The sequence below is a fragment of the Triticum urartu genome, chromosome 6 (assembly GCF_003073215.2).
Source record: "Triticum urartu cultivar G1812 chromosome 6, Tu2.1, whole genome shotgun sequence".
Taxonomy (NCBI): domain Eukaryota; kingdom Viridiplantae; phylum Streptophyta; class Magnoliopsida; order Poales; family Poaceae; genus Triticum; species Triticum urartu.
In genome coordinates, this window is record NC_053027.1 from 497,220,330 (window position 1) to 497,239,732 (window position 19,403).

Here is a 19,403-nt window from a genome sequence, read left to right on the forward strand (position 1 = left end):
GCTTTTACTTTTTACTTTGCATCTTTATACCAAAAATACCAAAAATATTATATCTATCAGATCTCACTCTCGTAAGTGACCCTGAAGGGATTGACAACCCCTAATCGTGTTGGTTGCGAGTAGCTATCGTTTTGTGCAGGTACGAGGGACTTGAGCGTGGCCTCCTACTAGATTGATACCTTGGTTCTCAAAAACTAAGGGAAATACTTACGCTACTCTGCTGCATCATCCCTTCCTCTTTGGGGAAAACCAACGCAAGCTCAAGACGTAGCAATGATCATCACACTTTTATTTACTTACAACTCAATATCACAACTCAATATCTAGAACAAAGATATGACTCTATATGAATGCCTCCGGTGGTGTACTGGGATGTGCAATGATCTAGCATAGCAATGACATCAAAAAAAGGGACAAGCCATCAAAACATCATGCTAGCTATCTTACAATCATGCAAAGCAATATGACAATAAATGCTCAAGTCATGTATATGATGATGATGGAAGTTGCATGGCAATATATCTCGGAATGGCTATGGAAATGCCATGATAGGTAGGTATGGTGGCTGTTTTGAGGAAGTTATATATGGTGGGTTTATGGTACCGGCGAAAGTTGCGCAGTACTAGAGAGGCTAGCAATGGTGGAAGGGTGAGAGTACGTATAATCCATGGGCTCAACATTAGTCATAAAGAACTCACATACTTATTACAAAAATCTATTAGTCATCAAAACAAAGTACTACGCGCATGCTCCTAGGGGGATAGATTGTTAGGAAAAGACCATCGCTCGTCCCCGACCGCCACTCATAAGGAAGACAATCAATAAATACCTCATGCTCCAACTTCGTTACATAACGGTTCACCATACGTGCATGCTACGGGAATCACAAACCTCAACACAAGTATTTCTACAATTCACAACCACCCACTAGCATGACTCTAATATCACCGTCTTTATATCGCAAAACTATTGCAAGGAATCAAACATATCATATTCAGTGATCTACAAGTTTTATGTGGGATTTTATGACTAACCATGCGAATGATCAGTTCCTGTCATCTCTCTAAATAGATATAAGTGAAGCAAGAGAGTTTAATTCTTTCTACAAATGATATGCCCATGCTCTAACAAATCTAAGTGAAGCAAAAGAGCATTCTACAAATGGCGGTTGTTTAAGTAAAGAGAAACAGGCAATCCAAACTTCAAATGATATAAGTGAAGCACATGAAGCATTCTATAAAGCCATACTCAAAAGATATAAGTGAAGTGCAAAGAGCATTCTATAAATAAACCAAGGATTATCTCATACCAGCATGGTGCATAAAAGAAAAATGAAAACTAAATGAAAAAGACGCTTCAAGATTGCACATATCGCATGAACGAGACGAATCCAAAAACATACCGATACTTGTTGAAGAAAGAGGGGATGACTTCCAGGGCATCCCCAAGCTTAGACGCTAGAGTCTCCTTGAATATTTACTTGGGGTGCCTCGGGCATCCCCAAGCTTGAGCTCTTGCCTCTCTTCCTTCTTCTCACATCGAGACCTTCTCGATCATCGAACACTTCATCCACACAAAACTTTAATAGAAAACTCGGTAAGATCCGTTAGTATAATAAAGCAAATCACTACTCTAAGTACTGTTGCAAAACAATTTATATTTTGTTTTTGCATTGTTTCTACTGTAGTATAACTTTTTCATGGCTTAACCCACTGATATGAATCGATGATTTCATCAAAACAAGCAAACTATGCATCAAAAACAGAATCTGTCTAAAACAGAATAGTCTGTAGTAATCTGAACATTCACCATACTTCTGATACTTGAAAAATTCTACCAAAATTAGGAAAAATAAAAAATTTGTATAGGAATACAGTGCAAAAAGAATCAGAACCATTTGACGTTCCAGGTAAAAATGTAAAATCACGCACTACAGCCAAAGTTTCTGTCCTGCACTGTACAAACCATCAAGCAAATGTAAACATCCTAAAGGCAAACCTTGGCACATTATTTTTATTTCTACACTTTATAAAAGCACACAACCGAAATAAATGACTCTCTAAAACTTCCGGGTTGTCTCCCTGGCAGCGCTTTCTTTAAAGCCATTAAGCTAGGCATATAGTGCTCAAGTAATGGATCCACCCGGATCCCAAGGTATATCAAAACCAATTTTAATTAACAATGATTTGTAATTTACTGGTGAGCACAAAGTAACATGTATCATGCAATGACAAAGTCTAACTCTCTTCCTATGCATAGGCATGTCATAAAAGAACAATTCATGCACACATAGTAAAGGCCAATGCATAGTATAAACAGTTTCTTGCAATTTTGTTGTATTGGAAACATAAAGAGGCGGAGATGTAGTTCCTCTCTCATAATAATTGCAAGTAGGAGCAGCAAGCACATGCATATTATATCTATCAAAATCATCATGTGTAATGGCAAAAGGCAACCCATCAATATAATCCTTAATAAGGGCAAACTTCTGTGTAGTCGGGAGAATTCAAAAAGATAATAGGACTATCATGTGTGGGTGCAATAGCAACAATTTCATGTTTAACATAAGGAACTATAGCAAGTTCATCTCCATAAGCATAATTCATATTGGCATCTTGGCCACAATCATAGCAAGCATCACCAAAAAGGGATATTTCAAAAGAATCAACGGGATCATCATCATAGCAATCATCCTCCGGTAAGCACGAAGGGGAATTAAACAATGTATGAGTTGGAGGGTTACTCTCATTATAAGGTGGGCACGGGTAGCTAATCCGCTCTTCCTCCTTTTGTTCTTCGCTCTCCTCATCATCTTTTTCATCCAATGAGCTCACAGTTTCATCAATTTCTTCTTCCATGGACTCCTGTAAAATATTACTCTCTTCTTGGACAGCGGAGTAGTACTCAATATATGGTTCAACATAGGCATTAGAAGAATAATTATCATAGCAATATTTAAATATGGCAAAAATTTCAGATTTGTAAAGAGTAGCATCATACTTTTCAATCAAAGAAGCAATTTCGTAAGCACCCTTAAAAGCAACAAATTCTTCAATTTTTTGAACATCATAGTAACTATAAACACCCTTATCATAAGAGGATACGATTCCATTATCACTAAACAAACATTGGTAGGGAAGGTGTTTCTTAGGGTCTTCAGAACAACAGGTATAATCATATATTTCACATAAATTCCAAGCATAGCATTGCAAACGATGAATTTGATCCAGTAAAGTTTTCCCTTTTTCAGATATTTGGTGTCGCACAAAACAAGCATGCTCATCTAAAGATTTGCCCTCAACTAAGCTAGTTGGGGTTTCAGCACGAGCACATAGGGATCAAAGATGATCCAAGTAATAAGCTTCAGCGGTGTGATAGATTTTGAGTGGTTCTTCAACCATTGGTTTAGTATGTACAACTAATTTTTTTGGTATTTTGCGTTTCCTACTCATAACTAAAGATAGAAAACAACTAAGAACAGCAAATAAAAATTACTTAGTGATAAAGCAAACAAGCACACACGAGAATATTCACCCCACGCTATTGCTCCCCGGCAACGGCGCCAGAAAAAGGTCTTGATAACCCACAAGTATAGGGGATCACAACAGTTTTCAGTAAGTAAGAGTGTTGAACCCAACGAGGAGCTAAAGGTAGAACAAATATTCCCTCAAGTTCTATCGACCATCGATACAACTCTACGCACGCTTGACGTTCGCTTTACCTAGAACAAGTATGAAGCTAGAAGTACTTTGTAGGTGTTGTTGGATAGGTTTGCAAGATAATAAAGAGCAAGTAAATAAAAGGTAGGGGCTGTTTAGATTAAGAAACAATAAAGTAAATATAGCGAGTGTGGAAAAGTGGTGGTAGGAGTTGCAAAATTGTCCCTAAGCAATTGACTACTTTACTAGACCGATAGCAAGTATTATGTGGGAGAGGTCACTGCTAGCATGTCATCCCTGACTTGGAATTCTATGCACTTATGATTGGAACTATTAGAAAGCATTCGCAACTACTAATGTTCATTAAGGTAAAACCCAACCATAGCATTAAGATATATTGGTCCCCCTTCAATCCCGTATGCATCAATTTCTATGCTAGGTTGAAGCTTCTGATACTCTTGCCCTCCAATACATAGTCCTATCAACATACAACTAACCCTAGGGTGTGATCCACGTGCGCAATCATATGATGGGCACCAAAGGATAGCAACATAACCACAAGCAAATTAAATCAATCATAGCAATTCATCAACCACTGATAGGACAACGAGAATCTACTCAGACATCATAGGATGGCAACACATCATTGGATAATAATATGAAGCATAAAGCACCATGTTCAAGTAGAGGGTACAGCGGGTTGCGGGAGAGTGGACCGCTGTAGATAGAGGGGGGAAGGTGATGGAGATGTTGGTGGGGGAGAGAGCCCCCCTCCTTCTTCTTCTTCCTTGACCTCCTCCCTAGATGGGAGAAGGGTTTCCCCTCTGGTCCATGGCCTCCCTGGCATGGGAGGGGCGAGAGCCCCTTCGAGATTGGATCTGTCTCTCTGTCTCTTTCTGTTTCTGCGTTCTCAGATTCTTCCCTCTCACCGTTTCTTATATTCCCGGAGATCCGTAACTCCGATTGGGCTGAAACATCTGAATGCTATTAAGGAGGTCAAGGATTCCCTATCTCGCTGTTTTGAGATGAAAGATTTAGGAGTAGCGGATGTTATTCTAAACATTAAGCTATTGAGAGATGATGATGGTGAGATTACATCACTTCAATCTCACTATCTGAAAAAGATCTTGAGTCGCTTTGGCTATAGTGACTGCAAGCCCTCTCCAACACCATATGACGCTAACATGCTACTTCGAAAGAATCGAAGAATTGCTAGAGACCAATTGAAATATTCTTAGACTATTGGCTCGATTATGTATTTACCAGTGCTACAAGACCCGCCATCTCTTTTGTTGTTAGCAAACTGAGCGAATTTGTTTCAAAATCGGGAGATGATCATTGGAAAGCTCCAGAGAGAGTTACGAGTTATTTGAAAGGCACTGCGAATTATGGAATTCACTACGCTGGGTGTCAAAGGTGCTTGAAGGGTATAGTGACTCAAACTGGATCTCAGATGCTGATGAGATAAAGGCAATGAGCGGATATATATTCACTCTTGGAGGTGGCTCTGTTTCTTGGAAGTCTTGCAAGCAGGCCATCTTAATGAGGTCAACAATGAAAGCAGAACTCACAACACTAGATACAGCTACGGTCGAAGCAGATTGGCTTCGTCAGCTCTTGAATGACTTGCCGACTGTTGAGAAACATGTACCGGGTATCCTTATGAACCGCGACAATCAAACTGTGATCACGAAAATGAGCAGCTCAAAGGATAACATGAAGTCATCAAGACATGTTCAGGGAAGGTTAAAGTCTGTCAGAAAAATAAGAAACTCCAGAGTTATTGCAATGAATTATATCCAAACGTCTAAAAATCTGGCAGATCCTTTTATTAAGGGTCTATCACATAATGTGATAGATGATGCATATAAGGAGATGGGTATGAGACCCACAATATAAGTTGTTCATAGTGCTAGCCTAGATTATGTGATTGGAGATCCCGTGAATTGGATGTGGAAAACAACTAGATTTGCAGAAAACTTGCAGTTCAAGGCCTAGTCCACTGTTCAAGTTGCTTACTAGCTAGTGTAACATAGAGTTCTAGGTGGAAGTTCAACTTAACAGCCTCCACTGCAGTACCGTATATAAAAAAAGTGTTTTGGAATCAAAGGCAATTTTGTGGATCTGGTGGGGGATTACTGTAATTTAATCTATTTTGGGCCGGCCCAATAGCATTTTTCAGAATTCCTAATAAATCCTAGAGGCCCACTTAGTCCATTCGTGCAAGGGAAGAGGTGAGACTAAAGTTTAGTCCCACATTGCTAGTTTGGTAGGAGTTGGACTTCCTTATAAGGGAGTGTGTTTCTTCATATGTATGAGGATGAGAACAAGAGAGATATTCACGCGCGTTCCTCCTCCGCCACCCGCCTCGTCACGACGCGCCGCGGGTTGCGGGAATGAGCCGAGCCGTTGTTTAAATTTTTGCCACGTATGACTGGTATACGGAAGGTCACATGGGAGCTGAAAAGTTTTGCTATAGTGAAGATTGAATACGAACTCTGCACCCTTCGGCTGCTAGCTGTTCGTTTCGTCTCTCTTTTGCTTTGCCTCCCGTTGCTACCTGTTCGCTTCCTTCTCCCGTGTCTATAAAAGAGAGTTTGCTCCTCTCCAGAGAGACACACCAGAACAACACCTTCCTCACGCCGCCGAGTTTCAGAGCACCGAGCTACTGCTACGATATTCCCCATCCCAGCTTGTAGCATGCACCGCAGATCGGGACAGTAGGCCTCCGAAACTCCACCTCTTTGAGTCATGTACGGGAGAAGGGCAATAAGGTTTTTGGGGAGTGCTATGCACGACTATTGACCTCTTCATCACAGACAACCCGTACACCGACGACTACTGACCTCTTCATCACGGACACCCCATACACCGACGACTACTTCACCAACGATGACTTCTTCCCCGAGTCGACGACCTCTTCGACAACATGGGTGACAACGTCAACGCTACTGCTACTGCCGCAGCTAAGTACGTGTTCATGTACCTTTTGTTGAGTACCTACTACAGTTTCTTCTACTAGTATCTGCTCTACATATATTCTGTTCTATTTCACATGTGCAGATGCTATTTGCTTTCTCTTTATTAGATTACATGGATTACACGGAGTATAATAATCATGTTTTATCTTATATTTCTATGGATCGAATTATATGATAAGTTGCTCATATTTTCAACCAGAAGCCCGGGGAACACGACGGCACTTCTAGAGACCAGCCGCTGCTCATCCCCCGTCCCCATTTCGGGTGTGAACCAGCCTTTTCCGAACTGCAATCGCGTCTTCTCACCGATCAGCCGAAGTCGCTCTCGACAGAATACGTGTGACGCTACGTGGCGTCAGTAGAAACCGCATCAAAGATTCAGGAGAGTACAATGACCATGAACGCGACAAAGCCGGTAGTATGCTGCACCAAACGGCAGCAGCCAGCAGGTGTGGAAGAGAGATTCGGCCAAGAAGAACTCCGCACACCTGAACCTGACCGGGGCCGACGCCATAGTTTCCTCACACTTCACTCCAGAGACCCCGCGCTGGCTGGACTTGAAGTCACCGCCAATCGCCAGGCAGGTCAAGTCCGGGATACCCCCGCCGCCGATCATGTTCACATGACAGGGAAACATACTGTGTCTCGAAGAGACTGGTAGTCGCAAAAGAGAGGATAATTATCAGCTGCCGAGTGAGTGAACTCATGACTCGGTCCAGCCCGAAGACTCAAGGTCCAAAGTCCAGGTCCAGACCTGGATCGTCGTCGCATTGGCCCGTCGTGCCTTAAACCACACGGTGAAAAGGAAAGAGGAATTTCGTACACTACAATGCTTTATTGAATGATGAGGTGCAGCAAAAGTTCCCATTGTTCTTTTCGTTTCGTTTATAGGTCCGGGTTTAATCACAAGTGGAAGGAAGTATGGTGGAAAGGAAGGTCGTCGTGAGGGGATCAGATCAGACTGAGTTGCATCATCAGTTGGAGACCGAGAGATCAGGCGGGGTTGCGGCATCAGTTGGAGACCATGCTCTCGGTCTCCTTGACGAACCCGTCGCCGGTCCAGTCCTTGTCCGACTGCAGGCCCATCCTGATGGCCTTCCGCTGCTTGATCGCCTCCTTCTGCCGCTGCACCAGGTCCGTGTGCGTCGTGAAGTAGGGGAGAGACGCCCTGCGACAACGAATTATCAGCGATCTTGTTCCAGAAGGCGAAAGTAATCAAGCACGTCAGCAGGAAGAGGGGGACAAAAATTATGTACACTTGAAACTTGAAAGAGGCAGCTCAGGAATTCTCTACTAGTGGGGCAGACATTTAGCACTGGACTACTGATGCTTCGGGGAAACTTCCTCCAGGCAGAGTAAAACAAGGCCAACTTGACAGGGAGTTGATCATTGCACGGTGCACACGGCTTTCAACTTGTACCGTTCATACATGGTGGGGCTAGGCATGCTAATCAGGCTATAGGAGGCATGATTAAGGTTGAAGGCAATAGCTAACCATGATTATTGCCCACACTTCCTAAGTCTTCCCTGTTGATGATTACCTTCCACCCATTTACGCAAAACCTTTTATTTTTCCGTTTTTCATGGAAAGTTGTTCTTTTCCGGTTTTAACAAGGGAATTCTTTTCCAGTTTTAACAAGGGGCATGCTCCTTCACTAATCCTGTCCTGTATCTGGTAACATGTGTAACAAAAAAAATAGCGAAGGGAACCTCCTGAGCTCTCATGTCGATGATCATCTACTACATCCAAAGCTCATTCGTTAGATTTCAGTAACACAATGGTGCTTGGAGGCTTAAAGCAAAGAAGTGAACGTTTAGAGGTAGCACAACATAGTCAAGTAGTACATGGTATCCTGATATGTACTGGAAAGAAAGGTAGTTCATCCAGATGGTTTCCAACGCCAATTCAACCACAAAGAAAAAACGGTGAAGGGGACATACCCTCGGAAATCTTCAATTGATGTAAAGTCGTGCATTCTCATAAAATCCTGCAACTCTGTACACAGCTTCTTCACAAGGCCATAACCATGCATCATTACACCTGTGCATACCTGTGATGAATAATCATTACTTCGTTAGTGACTCGACTGAAAATGATGTCTCAGAAGTACTGCCTACAGTATAACTAAAAATGTGTGTCTAAAAATGTGTACCGGCAGTACACATAAGGATGCACAACGCATAGAGCCACATCAGTCCCTTTGATCGGAAAATATGTTGCGTACTAAGTTCAAGAGCTCACCTGTACAGTATCTGCACCAAGTAGAATAAACTCAGCAGCATCATTGCCGGTTTCAACACCGCCAATGGCGGAGAGGGATCGACCTTCAGGAAATTCCTCTTTGATCAGTCTTGCTATCTGCATGACTTTCGCAAGTGCTATAGGGTGCACAGCTCTCGCAGAATATCCTCCAGGTGTGGAGTACCTGTGGAACAGAGTGTTATTTCAAATTGCTAGCAATAAATGGACATGCTCCAAAAAAACAACCCAGGGAACTGAATCTAACCCCTCCACACAAGGTTCTGGGCGCAAAGTTTTGAGATCAATTCCCATCACACTCATAATTGTGTTGATAGCGGCAATTCCTTCAGAACCTGACTTAAGAGCAATCCTTGAAGGCTGCATGGTGTTAAGACAAAAAATGAAAACATAAACAAATAAATATGGGTGAAATTAGCAAATATTCTTAGCGCCGTATAATGTACAAAAAGAAGAAGTATCATGGAGAGTCATGTGCAGCACAAGTGATGGCAATAATGTCAGTTTCCCTTATCAGTCCTATTCCAGGATGCACAATTAAACAAATAGAGATGCCAATGTATAATTGATGTTTCACTGATCACATCAGTACGAGTTATGATGCTAGACTTTGAGAAATGCCCAAGAAATGATCAACCTGGTAGCGTGGAGTAACGTGGCTAGCAATGTTGGACTGTGAAAGATTACCATATCTTTGGTGGGTATGAGAATTTACATGGAATGAGGATTAGGAGTTTGAGGATCGAACTCCCATCATTTTAGAAAGTTTGATTTACCTCAGCATTTCATGATGACCCACCCTACAGTGTCTTTGAAGATACAAATCAGACACTCACAGTTTCTGTCGGTCTTGCTAAAATGGACCTGAGACTAAAACCAGAATTCACATCCCTAATCCAGCAAAACCTCCCACCCTTTCCCAGTTGTTACCAAAAATCCAAGATATGTAGAACAAGACAAAAACTATCTTACACGAATAGTTTCATTATTATTTTCTAACAGCTAAGCTTCTGCTAACAGATCAACGAGTGTACGACCTGAGAACCAAACTACTAAGATCAATGCAGAGAGCAAACTAGGTATGTTTTCTTGGAAGGTACAAACTAAATATGTGGAAAGTAGCAAGGATAAAAACTAATTTAGGACTCATCATTTGTTGAACCATAGCAAGTGAACACGGAAGATTTGTGACTGCTAAGTACTCGATAGATGTATTATATGCAGAAGTAACCTGTGTAATATCTGTAATGTTAGGAGTCATCTTAGACCAAACAGGCACGGTGGCCTTCTCATTTATCCAACCAGAAACCTCCTCTAACAAGGCACAGTCCTGTCCAACAGCGGCACCCATTTTTCGCTCAGGCATGCCATGTGGGCATGAGAAATTTATCTCAAGAGCATCCTATTGAATGATAAAATAAAACAGATCAGTAGTACTTCATTATCATGACTCTGAAAAAGTATGCACCAAAACACAGAGTATGAAAAAGTTACCACTCCAGATTCCTCAACACGTTCAATAAGCTCATGCCATGCTGCTTTGTTGTATTCCTCCATTATTGAGCCAATGAGTATCCTATCAGGGTATTCCTTCTTCAGTTGCTTGAACTCGTTAAGCATTGTCTCGAGAGGTCGATCACTGATAAGTTCAATGTTCTGCCATCCAATGATAGGACTCTTGGTAGATCCATTAGGATCTGCCCTGAGCCGAGCATAGCGAGGAGTTACATTGATAACTTTTCCAGCATCCAAGGACACCTACCAGTCATAAATTAAACCAACAGTTAGCCATAGTGTTACGTGAAAAAACAGAGACCATTGCATGCCATTGGTGGAACTGATGACTGAGTAGGTTCAATGCAGAGTGGTATCAGCAATGTGAAAGTGATGATTGTGACCGTCTAATGTACAATGGGACCAGTGACTAGTTAAAGCTTCTTTCTAATATTTAGTACTGGGAATAAATGTTCATCGGAAAAAAGTTGGGACACCTTACTCTAAAAGCAGATGGACATGTTTCAGGCAAGTGGTTTGTCAGGAAAAATAAAAAAAAGCAGAGCTTAATCCATACAAAAATGTGATCTACAGGAGTCTAATGACTAATGTGGTCGCAACAAAGAAATTCTCCTATGATCTGCAGCAAAACAATTTTTAACCAGACATATTACTGTCTTAATTCTCATTTCGGGGCTACATAATTAAGATCCATCCCCAACCCAATGAATCTAATGCGGACCAAACACACGGTTTCTGGTGGTCACCATCCACCTGGTCTGGCATCAACTTGTGAGGTTAGGATCTACTGCTTCTCCAGAAGAATGAACTGGCCTCCACTCCACATCCAATCCAAATCAGAATCATACGGCCAAAACGCAATGCTGTTAAGCAGTCACTTCACATCCAGGGTGATCTAACACGGTTCTCTGAACTGCAGCACATAGATCCTATCCTATCCTATCCGTGCGCACCGCGATATTAACTTGTCCAGAATCCAAGGACACCTGCCAGTCATAATTTAAACCAACAAAAGACAGACCATTAAATGTCATTGGTGAAACTGATAACTGATGACTCCGTAGGTCCAATGCAGAGTGGTGGTATCAGCAATGTGAAAGTGATGACTGTGACAGACTAATGCAGAATGGGACAGGTGACGAGTTAAAGATTCCTTCTAATGTTTAGTAGTGGGAGTGAAATGGAAAAACTTAGAACACCTTACAAGAGGTTTGTCAGAAAAGAGAGCAGAGCTTAGCCCGCACAAAAAATGTGATCTACAGCAGTCTAATGTGATCTACACCAGCCATATTACTGCCTTATACAGTTCTCACGCCGGCACTACGTCATAATTAAGATCCATGCCCATTCCCCAACCCAGTGAATCTAGCGTGGACCGAGCACAAGATTTCCGGCGGTCATCACCCAGCTTATGAGGTTAGGATCTACCGCCTCTCCAGCAGATTGAGCTGGCCCCCACTCCATATCCCACCCAAATCGGAACCACACGGCCAAACCGCAATGGCGCCAAGCATCCGAGGCGATCGAACCGCAATTTCCAGAACCACAGCACGTAGATCCTATCCTACCCGTGCGCGCCGCAGAACTGAAGGAAGACGGCGACCGCGTGACGCAAGCAGCGATTCATGGGAGCTAGTAATGAGCAGTGGTGAGAGGGATTACGGTCTTGGCGATGACGCCGCCCCAGCCCTCGTCGAAGGCGCGCTTCATGACGGTGTAGTTGGTGCCGGGGGGGCCGGAGCCGATCACGAACGGGTTGGGCATCTTCAGCCCGTTCACGGTCACGGACAGGTCCGGCTCGCCGGCGCCGGAGGCGGAGACGCGGACGGACGCCGCGCGCCGCCGGCCGGGCAGGCGGAGCGGCGGCGAGGCGGTCGACGACGGCGAGGCGCGCAGAGTCAGCGACTCCATTGCTGCTTTCTCTCTGTCTCTTTTTTTTTTCTTTCTTTCTGTTTTGCGATGTGAATCTGTGGGGAGTATCACGGATGAGGGAGAAAGGAACCTCTTATAACGTTTTTTTAAAGTTAGTGTGGGATTACGTGATGGGGAAAGCCCTTGCGGGTTACGTGTTGTGATTGAAAATGCGCCGCATGATAATCGACTAATCCAGCAACCAAACTACTGTATTGACTTTTGTTAATGCTTGTATATGTAGACTTGTTTTGGTTACTTTTATGGAGTGTTGGTGACTTTGAAAGTGCTTTTCTGAGTTCGAGCTCATGTGAGCTCGTGTGAACGGGAAATTGAAAAAGAATAAGAAAAGTTAAATAATTCTGAATTTTTTATAACTTTGTACTAAACCAATGATAATATGGATCAGAGGTAGCAGCGAACATTGAAGAATGTTTTCATTGCTCATGAAGTTTCATCACTAGATGAGGTTTGTGGAAGACATGGGAAAAAATTGATGCTCCAAAATGATTTTTGCTTTTGAAATAGCGTATTCGGAGCATCGGTTTTTCTTTTCATGTTTCTCATTAATGTCATTTTGTGATGAGACATTGCAAGCAATGAAAACATTTTCAAATGTTTGCTACAAAATCGCGTCTTGGTGACTTCTTTTTTTTCTTTGGACAAAAGTGATGGCGACTTCACGAACCAGACTCACACCCCGCTTTATCGACCAACTATAAAGCCAATTGATCGAACAAGGATACATGATGTTGAGAGAGTCCTCAAAAGCTGATAAAAAAACACGACAAAAACACACCAAAGACGTGGAAACGCCACTAGAGTGTCGCCGAGGAGAAGCGCATGATGGCCGCATGACCGAAAACCACCACAGACATCGATGCGCCTCAAAGAAGGTAACGACGCCATGCGCTGCCGCCGCCACATCCGCCAAAGAAAACAAAGGTTTTCACCCAGACTGCTGAAGGGGTGGAAGAGGACCAAAGCGGCACCCCAAGGGAAATGCGACACCCGCAGGCATCACCACCGCCGGTGTCACGATGCAAAGCATTGGCTCGGCCCTTCACCCTCCGTGCTACGGGAAAAGGCCACGGGCCTGCCCCAATGGGGGAGCACGACGGCAATCAGGAATCCTTCGATCCTTCAAGATGAAGAATTCTTGAAGGATTTTTAGCATTTTCCCCTGTGTTGCCCATTTGGTTTTGTAGGACTGAAATCCCATAGAAATTTTCCCATCAAACATTCAGTTAAATCTGTTGAAAATTTTCCATAGGCATGACATTTCTATCCTGTGTTTTTTATATTCCCACGATTTTACCATCATGCAAATCAAAGAGCCCTTAATTTTTTCACGAGGCCCCATCTAATGCTAAAAATTCTTAAAAATGGGACCAATACAGACACAATCCAAAGGAATTTGACATCTCCATTCTTGTGAAAACGAATATCACTCAAAGGAAAATAATGGCTAGTGCCAAAATCATATGGAATCTTTAGAAAGTCCTGCAAACTGAATGAGCCCGGAACGTCCACATGCATACTTTATCTCTATAAATGGAATCCTTCAAAAGTCTTGCAAACTGAGTAAGTAACATTTAGATTTAAAAAGTTGCTACGGACAAACGGCAGCCTAGCAAAAGATGGCTGGTTAATTTTTTATTATTGTAATTTCTTTTGCAGGTTATTGTAAATTTTGTTGGTAGCATACCAAAGCTCACCGCTTGGTACCGATTAGTTGGCGAGACGAATAAGTAACCACTAGCACTAGTAATTTTGTTATCTCAATGGACAGCATTCCCTTACCCTGGATAACCATGACCATTTATCCGGGAAAGGTAGTTAAGTTTGAACAGGCAGTAGAACCCTTGGCGTGCCAAGGACAAACGATGTTAACAACCGCGCACCAAGATTCCCTTCCACCGCGGCTAATCACATGCGGCGAGCCTGATTAGGATCTCGGAACATTTATTTTTAGCTGATCAGAGCTGCTGGTCTGGTTGTCCCGAGCTGGCAGCCACCGCCCGAGATCAGTCCAACGCGGCGGGATCGCTTCCGTCCGTCCCCTTCTGTTCGGCCGTCCCTTTCACGCGTTCAGGCAGGCAGGACGGGACAAATTACGGCTCACCTTTCTCCCTTTGACTGAAAGATCTGCTGCGTAAAAGATTCACTCTAACCTGTTGCTTGGGTAAATCATACTCCTACTAGGTAGTAGCAGTATACCACAAGAATGTGAGTAAATTATGTTATCCAAAAGAGTTTGAACGAGGTGGAGTTCATTTTTTACAGCTTAATTATGAAAAACAGATCACGGCAATAATTATGAAACAGAGTGAGTAGTGATTAATGTAAATAGCTAACCAATAATTAAGGCATGCAACCCCATCATGCAAAAGTAGGTCGACTCTACATGATTATCATATACTGTCCAAGAAGCAAGAAGCACGTTGCACATGGCGAACCAGAGGGTCGGTGCTGGATAAGAACGGCTCCACACGCGAGGCGTTTGGTTTTAGCAAACCGTCTCCATTCGTGGTCTCATTGAGGTGAGGCGATAATTGCGCAAAGTCGCAAGGAAGACGTGCACAACAAAAACTGCAACATGATGCGTACACGTCCTCATCTATCCACGGCACTAGGGGCTAGGTGGCAGTCATCCGCCACATGTCCCGTCCAGTATACACACACGCGACGTAACATTGCCTGCTCCAAGTATATTCCACAAGCATCCACCACTCCCTATATGATCTACCAACAACTTCCGTACATGTCACGACAACCAATCCACGTAGATCATGTATATACGGTCTCCCGTCTATCTACGCTCGAGGATTGCATCCATACACCTCATTAGCATTGGCACATAGGAGTACTTTCCTGCTTACGACTTTTGTTCCTGCAGTGGATCCCAGCGGTTCTGCCAGGTCAGACACGTGAATGACTTCCCAGCAAATTCACACGCATTTTTACTTTTTATTATTCTCTTTGTACTAAAAATTTGAACGCTTTTTTTATTATTCTCTTTGTACTAAAATCAGCAACAGTTAATATGGAAGACCAGACTTAGGGCTAGTTTGGTTCGAGTCCTGGGCTTCCTGCCTGGACCAAAACCACGCCCGAAACTTGCCTGGTAAGTTCCAAATAAATGCCTGGCCAGGCTAGCCTGGGAACAAGGTGTTTGGTTAGTGTCCTAGGTGTACGTAGCTATTATTTCCTTATTTGTCCATAAATAGCTGCTGGCCCACAACTCCATAGACCAAAAAACTACTATTAAATGCTCCAGGCTTGAGCCAGGCATCCCATTCTCCATGCCTGGCGCAGGCTAATGATTTTGCCTGGTGTTCCAGCCAGGCTAATGGTCATATTACGTACTCCAGGCCAGGCAAGAATTCAAGTGCACAGGACACCAACCAAACATATTTCAGGCATGTCTCAGGCACTCCCCAGGCCAGGCAAATGTTTGCCAGGTCACAAACCAAACTAGCCCTTACTCCTTCTGTCATACATTGTGGGATGGAGGAAGTAGTTTTTAACCAGCACATTTATGTGTGTCATCTTGCTGCACGCGTGAATGGGACCACCCGGGAACAAGGGAAGAGACGGGTTCGTGAGGCGACTGTGTAAAGCAACCTCAGCTTAGGACAGGGAATGAAGCCAACGTCGTGCTTGGTTTCGATCCCGCGCGACATGTTCACAACAAAAACATTCCAACTTCCTAAAACAAGATCATATTCGATCCAAGTATCAGGTCGACTTGATCCGAAAAAAGGGATCAGGCGATCTCAGGCTTTCCTCGCCCCAGCCATCAGCCACCGATGGGATTTCTCGTCCAAAGCCCCTCCACTCTCACCCACACTCTCGTCGCCTCCTCAGGTCGCCGCGGGCTAACTAAGCCGTGCGACTGCCAAGGATGGGGGCGATGCGACCTTCTTTTGCCATGGTTTCGAGGCGCGACCGTGGTGGATCTTCAAGCGGGTGTCCCTATCCGGCGTCGGCCGTGCAGTGATGGGGCTTCTTCTACGATCGACGGCCCACCCCGGCGGTTCTTGGCGGTGGTGGCAGGGCTCGGGCTCCAGTTGTGTGCAGATGTCTATCGGCGATGGGGATGTTCCCTTGGGGTGTGGCGGAAGACAGTGGAGATGGATCCAAGGGCCCAGTCGATATTGGATGCGAGTTTGACAGCGAAAGCTTGTTTCGACCTCGGCCGGAACCATCGACGGCCGTGCCTGTGGGCGTCATTACCTCACTGGAGGCGTCGTGGGGCGATTATTGGTCCCTGTGTTATTCTCCATTTTGAAGTGAGGTCACTGATTTTTAGGTGTGTGTTGAGAGGTTAGGACACAAGATAGGGCAACATGTTTCGCTAGGAAGGTGGCTTTGAGTTGATTCATGTATTTATCTTGTAAGACTTTATTATAGAATAATAATGTAATAAAGATAGTTGTGCGCATCATTTGATAAGAGACCGGTGTTATTCTCCATTTTGAAGAACTTCCTAAAACAGGACCGCCGAATGAGATTAGCTAAGGTGGAGGGGAATCTTCGTGCACGACTGCACGGTACATCGTTTGTACTCCTACTTGGCACGCCAAGGTTTCTTCAGTTCCCGTTCAGGTCCAACTACCTTTCTGGTTCTGGGATAAATAAATGGCCATGGTTACCCGGGGTAAGGAGATGCTATATCAACAATAATACCTTTTCTTTTCTGATGCATAACAACAATAATAATGTGGTACTGTACTTAGTTTGTCACTCTTGTAGTACTTCATTAAAGCTGCGTCAATTAATTTAGATCAGAGGGGTAGCAAGTTTGGCCTTAGGCCTTGTACAATGGAAGGTGCTTAGGGGAGGTGCTTAGAGATATAAACCAAGCTTTCCTTAAGCACCGGTGTTTATTTATACATAATAGACGTTTAACTAAGCGTGTCTCTTGTAGAAATAGGCACCGGTGCTTCAGAAAAACTCGGTTTATTTTTCTAGCACCTCCCTAAGCATCTCCCATTGTACAAGGCCTTAGACTTGTGCTACAAGCTGTGTTCTCAACTTGTCATACCGTCGAACAACACCAGGTCCACATCACAAGGCACCGAAGCCTCGGTGTGTTGGCTTGCCAAGTACGATGGTCGGTCGACGGGCCCTAGACACAGTAACACTTTCATTCATACGGCCTATGAACAAAACCTAATCTTTTGTGTCATCAATCTCATCTCTCTAGTCATGGTGGATGGATGTCCAAGGCACGACTGATCCCAACCAAGGTCACACACAACGACGGCAATCACTCCGATGCAAAAGTAAGGCACACACATATAGACTCAACCGTAGTAGTTCCCCTAAAAAGAAGACTCAACCGTAGTAGATGTGAGAAAAGAAACCCTAGACGCCACAAGATCAATCCCCCCTATGGCTATGGCTGTTGCGCCTGCACCGTAGGGCGGATGGGAGGGAAACTTATTTTAGGACTGAGGGAGTAGGTTTTGGTGTCGTGGAGACGTCGCTCCAACGGTAATGGGGGCAACCTCACAAAAAGAGGAAGCGGCATCGCGCGGCATTGCCGAGTAGTCTGGAAGTTTTCATCCCCATTGTTCTTCATGGACGACGAGTTGATTATATGTGATGTCTGTTGGCGTGCCTCCATATGCATCATAAACGACATCATCATCTTTTTTCAGCAACTTGGGTACTTCAATGGCTGGATTTCTTGATGTTATCCATTGTTAACAAGACATATGGTGGTGCAGTCGAGATGTGACTTCTCCAAGAAGTTTGAGGCATATAGTCATAGTTATGATTTTCACTTTTGTTAGAGTTGTGTATTGTCACATGCTTGTGTCCAACGTTCATTGACATAATATAAAGTATAAACCATATTTATCTTTAAAAAGTATAAACCATAATTGACACAAGTGTAATAGACAAAAGGCACACCGGTTGAATTGGCAATGACACCCCAAAAGAAAGTGCACACTGCATAAATCTCTACATGTACCTAGTAAGGTAAATATAATTTTTTAAACGAAAAAGTGCCCAATGCATAAAGAACTGGTTCTACTCCGGAGGAAAGATCCATGTTATGGTATTGAAGTCAAGAAATTTCTTTCCCCGAAAGTGACCAATGTATCTCGCCTTGGCGGATTTCATGCTGAAGACTTCATCAAAATCGATAAAATAAATAGCATTTGGTTCCACCTCCCCGCGACCTAAAACAGACTTACTGAAGAGTTTGCTGATGAAAAGCGTCTGGCCACCTAGCCCGCCGCCAGAGATCGGAACCCATTCAAGGACATTGAAATCGACCACAAAAACCTCCACCTTATAAGTCAATCTCGGGCTATCGGCTTCTCGTATCACCATGAGAAGCTTCCCGCACGACTCGACCAAGTACCGAAAGATGATATGGTCGGATTCAAATTGGATGTTGGTGCCTATCATGCCATCCCTAGCTTTTAACATCGATTTGACATGATTACGACGTTTGGCGTTGTCCTCTTCGCTAAGAAGAAGCTCATCCTTATCATTCTTAGCCTCACCGTTGTTTTGCTCGTCACCCGCATAGCCTTTGTTGTTTCCGTCTTCGTCCTCGTCATCTCCTGCCACATGAGCAGCAGCATCAATGTTGGTCCAGATGAGCTGCTCAATAGTGGTAGCCATGGGTATGTCGTGCACATCGTCAAAGGTGATGGGGAGGGAGATAAGTTCCTGGTCCTTGGTGATTCCCCAGAGTTTGTTTTCAAGAAAGGCAATGTCGATGATGGTCCCAAAGTCAAAGGGAGCTGCTTGCAGCTGTGGTAACAACGCGCCCTTCCCTCGCTGGATTGAAAATATAGGGAGATCCCAGTTGTTGGTCATAACCACGATGAGGTCATCGGGGGTCGATCGCATGAGCACCTTGCGGATCCTAAACAACTCGGAGACATCACCGACGACGGCGTCCAGCTCCGGGAGCGGCACGGTTGCCCTTGAGAAAGGGTTGTGCAAGAAGTAGGCATGCCTTTCCTCGTCGTCCGTCCAGTCGAAGGCGAGCCAGCTGTCGGTGGAGCCAACGCAGTGCAGTTTCTTGGGGAAGGAGGTGGCTGCTTC

General features: G+C 44.0%; 1 protein-coding gene across 1 annotated transcript; it reads right to left on the reverse strand.

The window, feature by feature from the left end:
* Positions 1 to 7,455: 7,455 nt before the first annotated feature.
* On the reverse strand, positions 7,456 to 12,405 carry LOC125514550 (dihydropyrimidine dehydrogenase (NADP(+)), chloroplastic). The gene is made up of 7 exons (XM_048679889.1): positions 12,078 to 12,405; positions 10,395 to 10,658; positions 10,132 to 10,302; positions 9,148 to 9,260; positions 8,883 to 9,066; positions 8,582 to 8,691; positions 7,456 to 7,808 (listed from the first exon to the last, which is right to left on the reverse strand). The coding sequence occupies exons 1-7, from the start codon at positions 12,324 to 12,326 to the stop codon at positions 7,652 to 7,654; spliced, it is 1,248 nt and encodes a 415-aa protein (XP_048535846.1). The 5' UTR covers positions 12,327 to 12,405; the 3' UTR covers positions 7,456 to 7,651.
* Positions 12,406 to 19,403: the final 6,998 nt, after the last annotated feature.

What these genes read in the sequence shown, in the direction of transcription:
- LOC125514550 (XM_048679889.1), bottom strand. Translation starts at nt 12,326, where the DNA reads ATGGAGTCGCTGACTCTGCGCGCCTCGCCGTCGTCGACCGCCTCGCCG. An exon ending in ACATTACAGATATTACACAG is followed by an intron (nt 9,261 to 10,131) that starts GTTACTTCTGCA and finishes AACACCATGCAG; the next exon opens with CCTTCAAGGATTGCTCTTAA. An exon ending in TTGGTGCAGATACTGTACAG is followed by an intron (nt 8,692 to 8,882) that starts GTGAGCTCTTGA and finishes TATTCATCACAG; the next exon opens with GTATGCACAGGTGTAATGAT.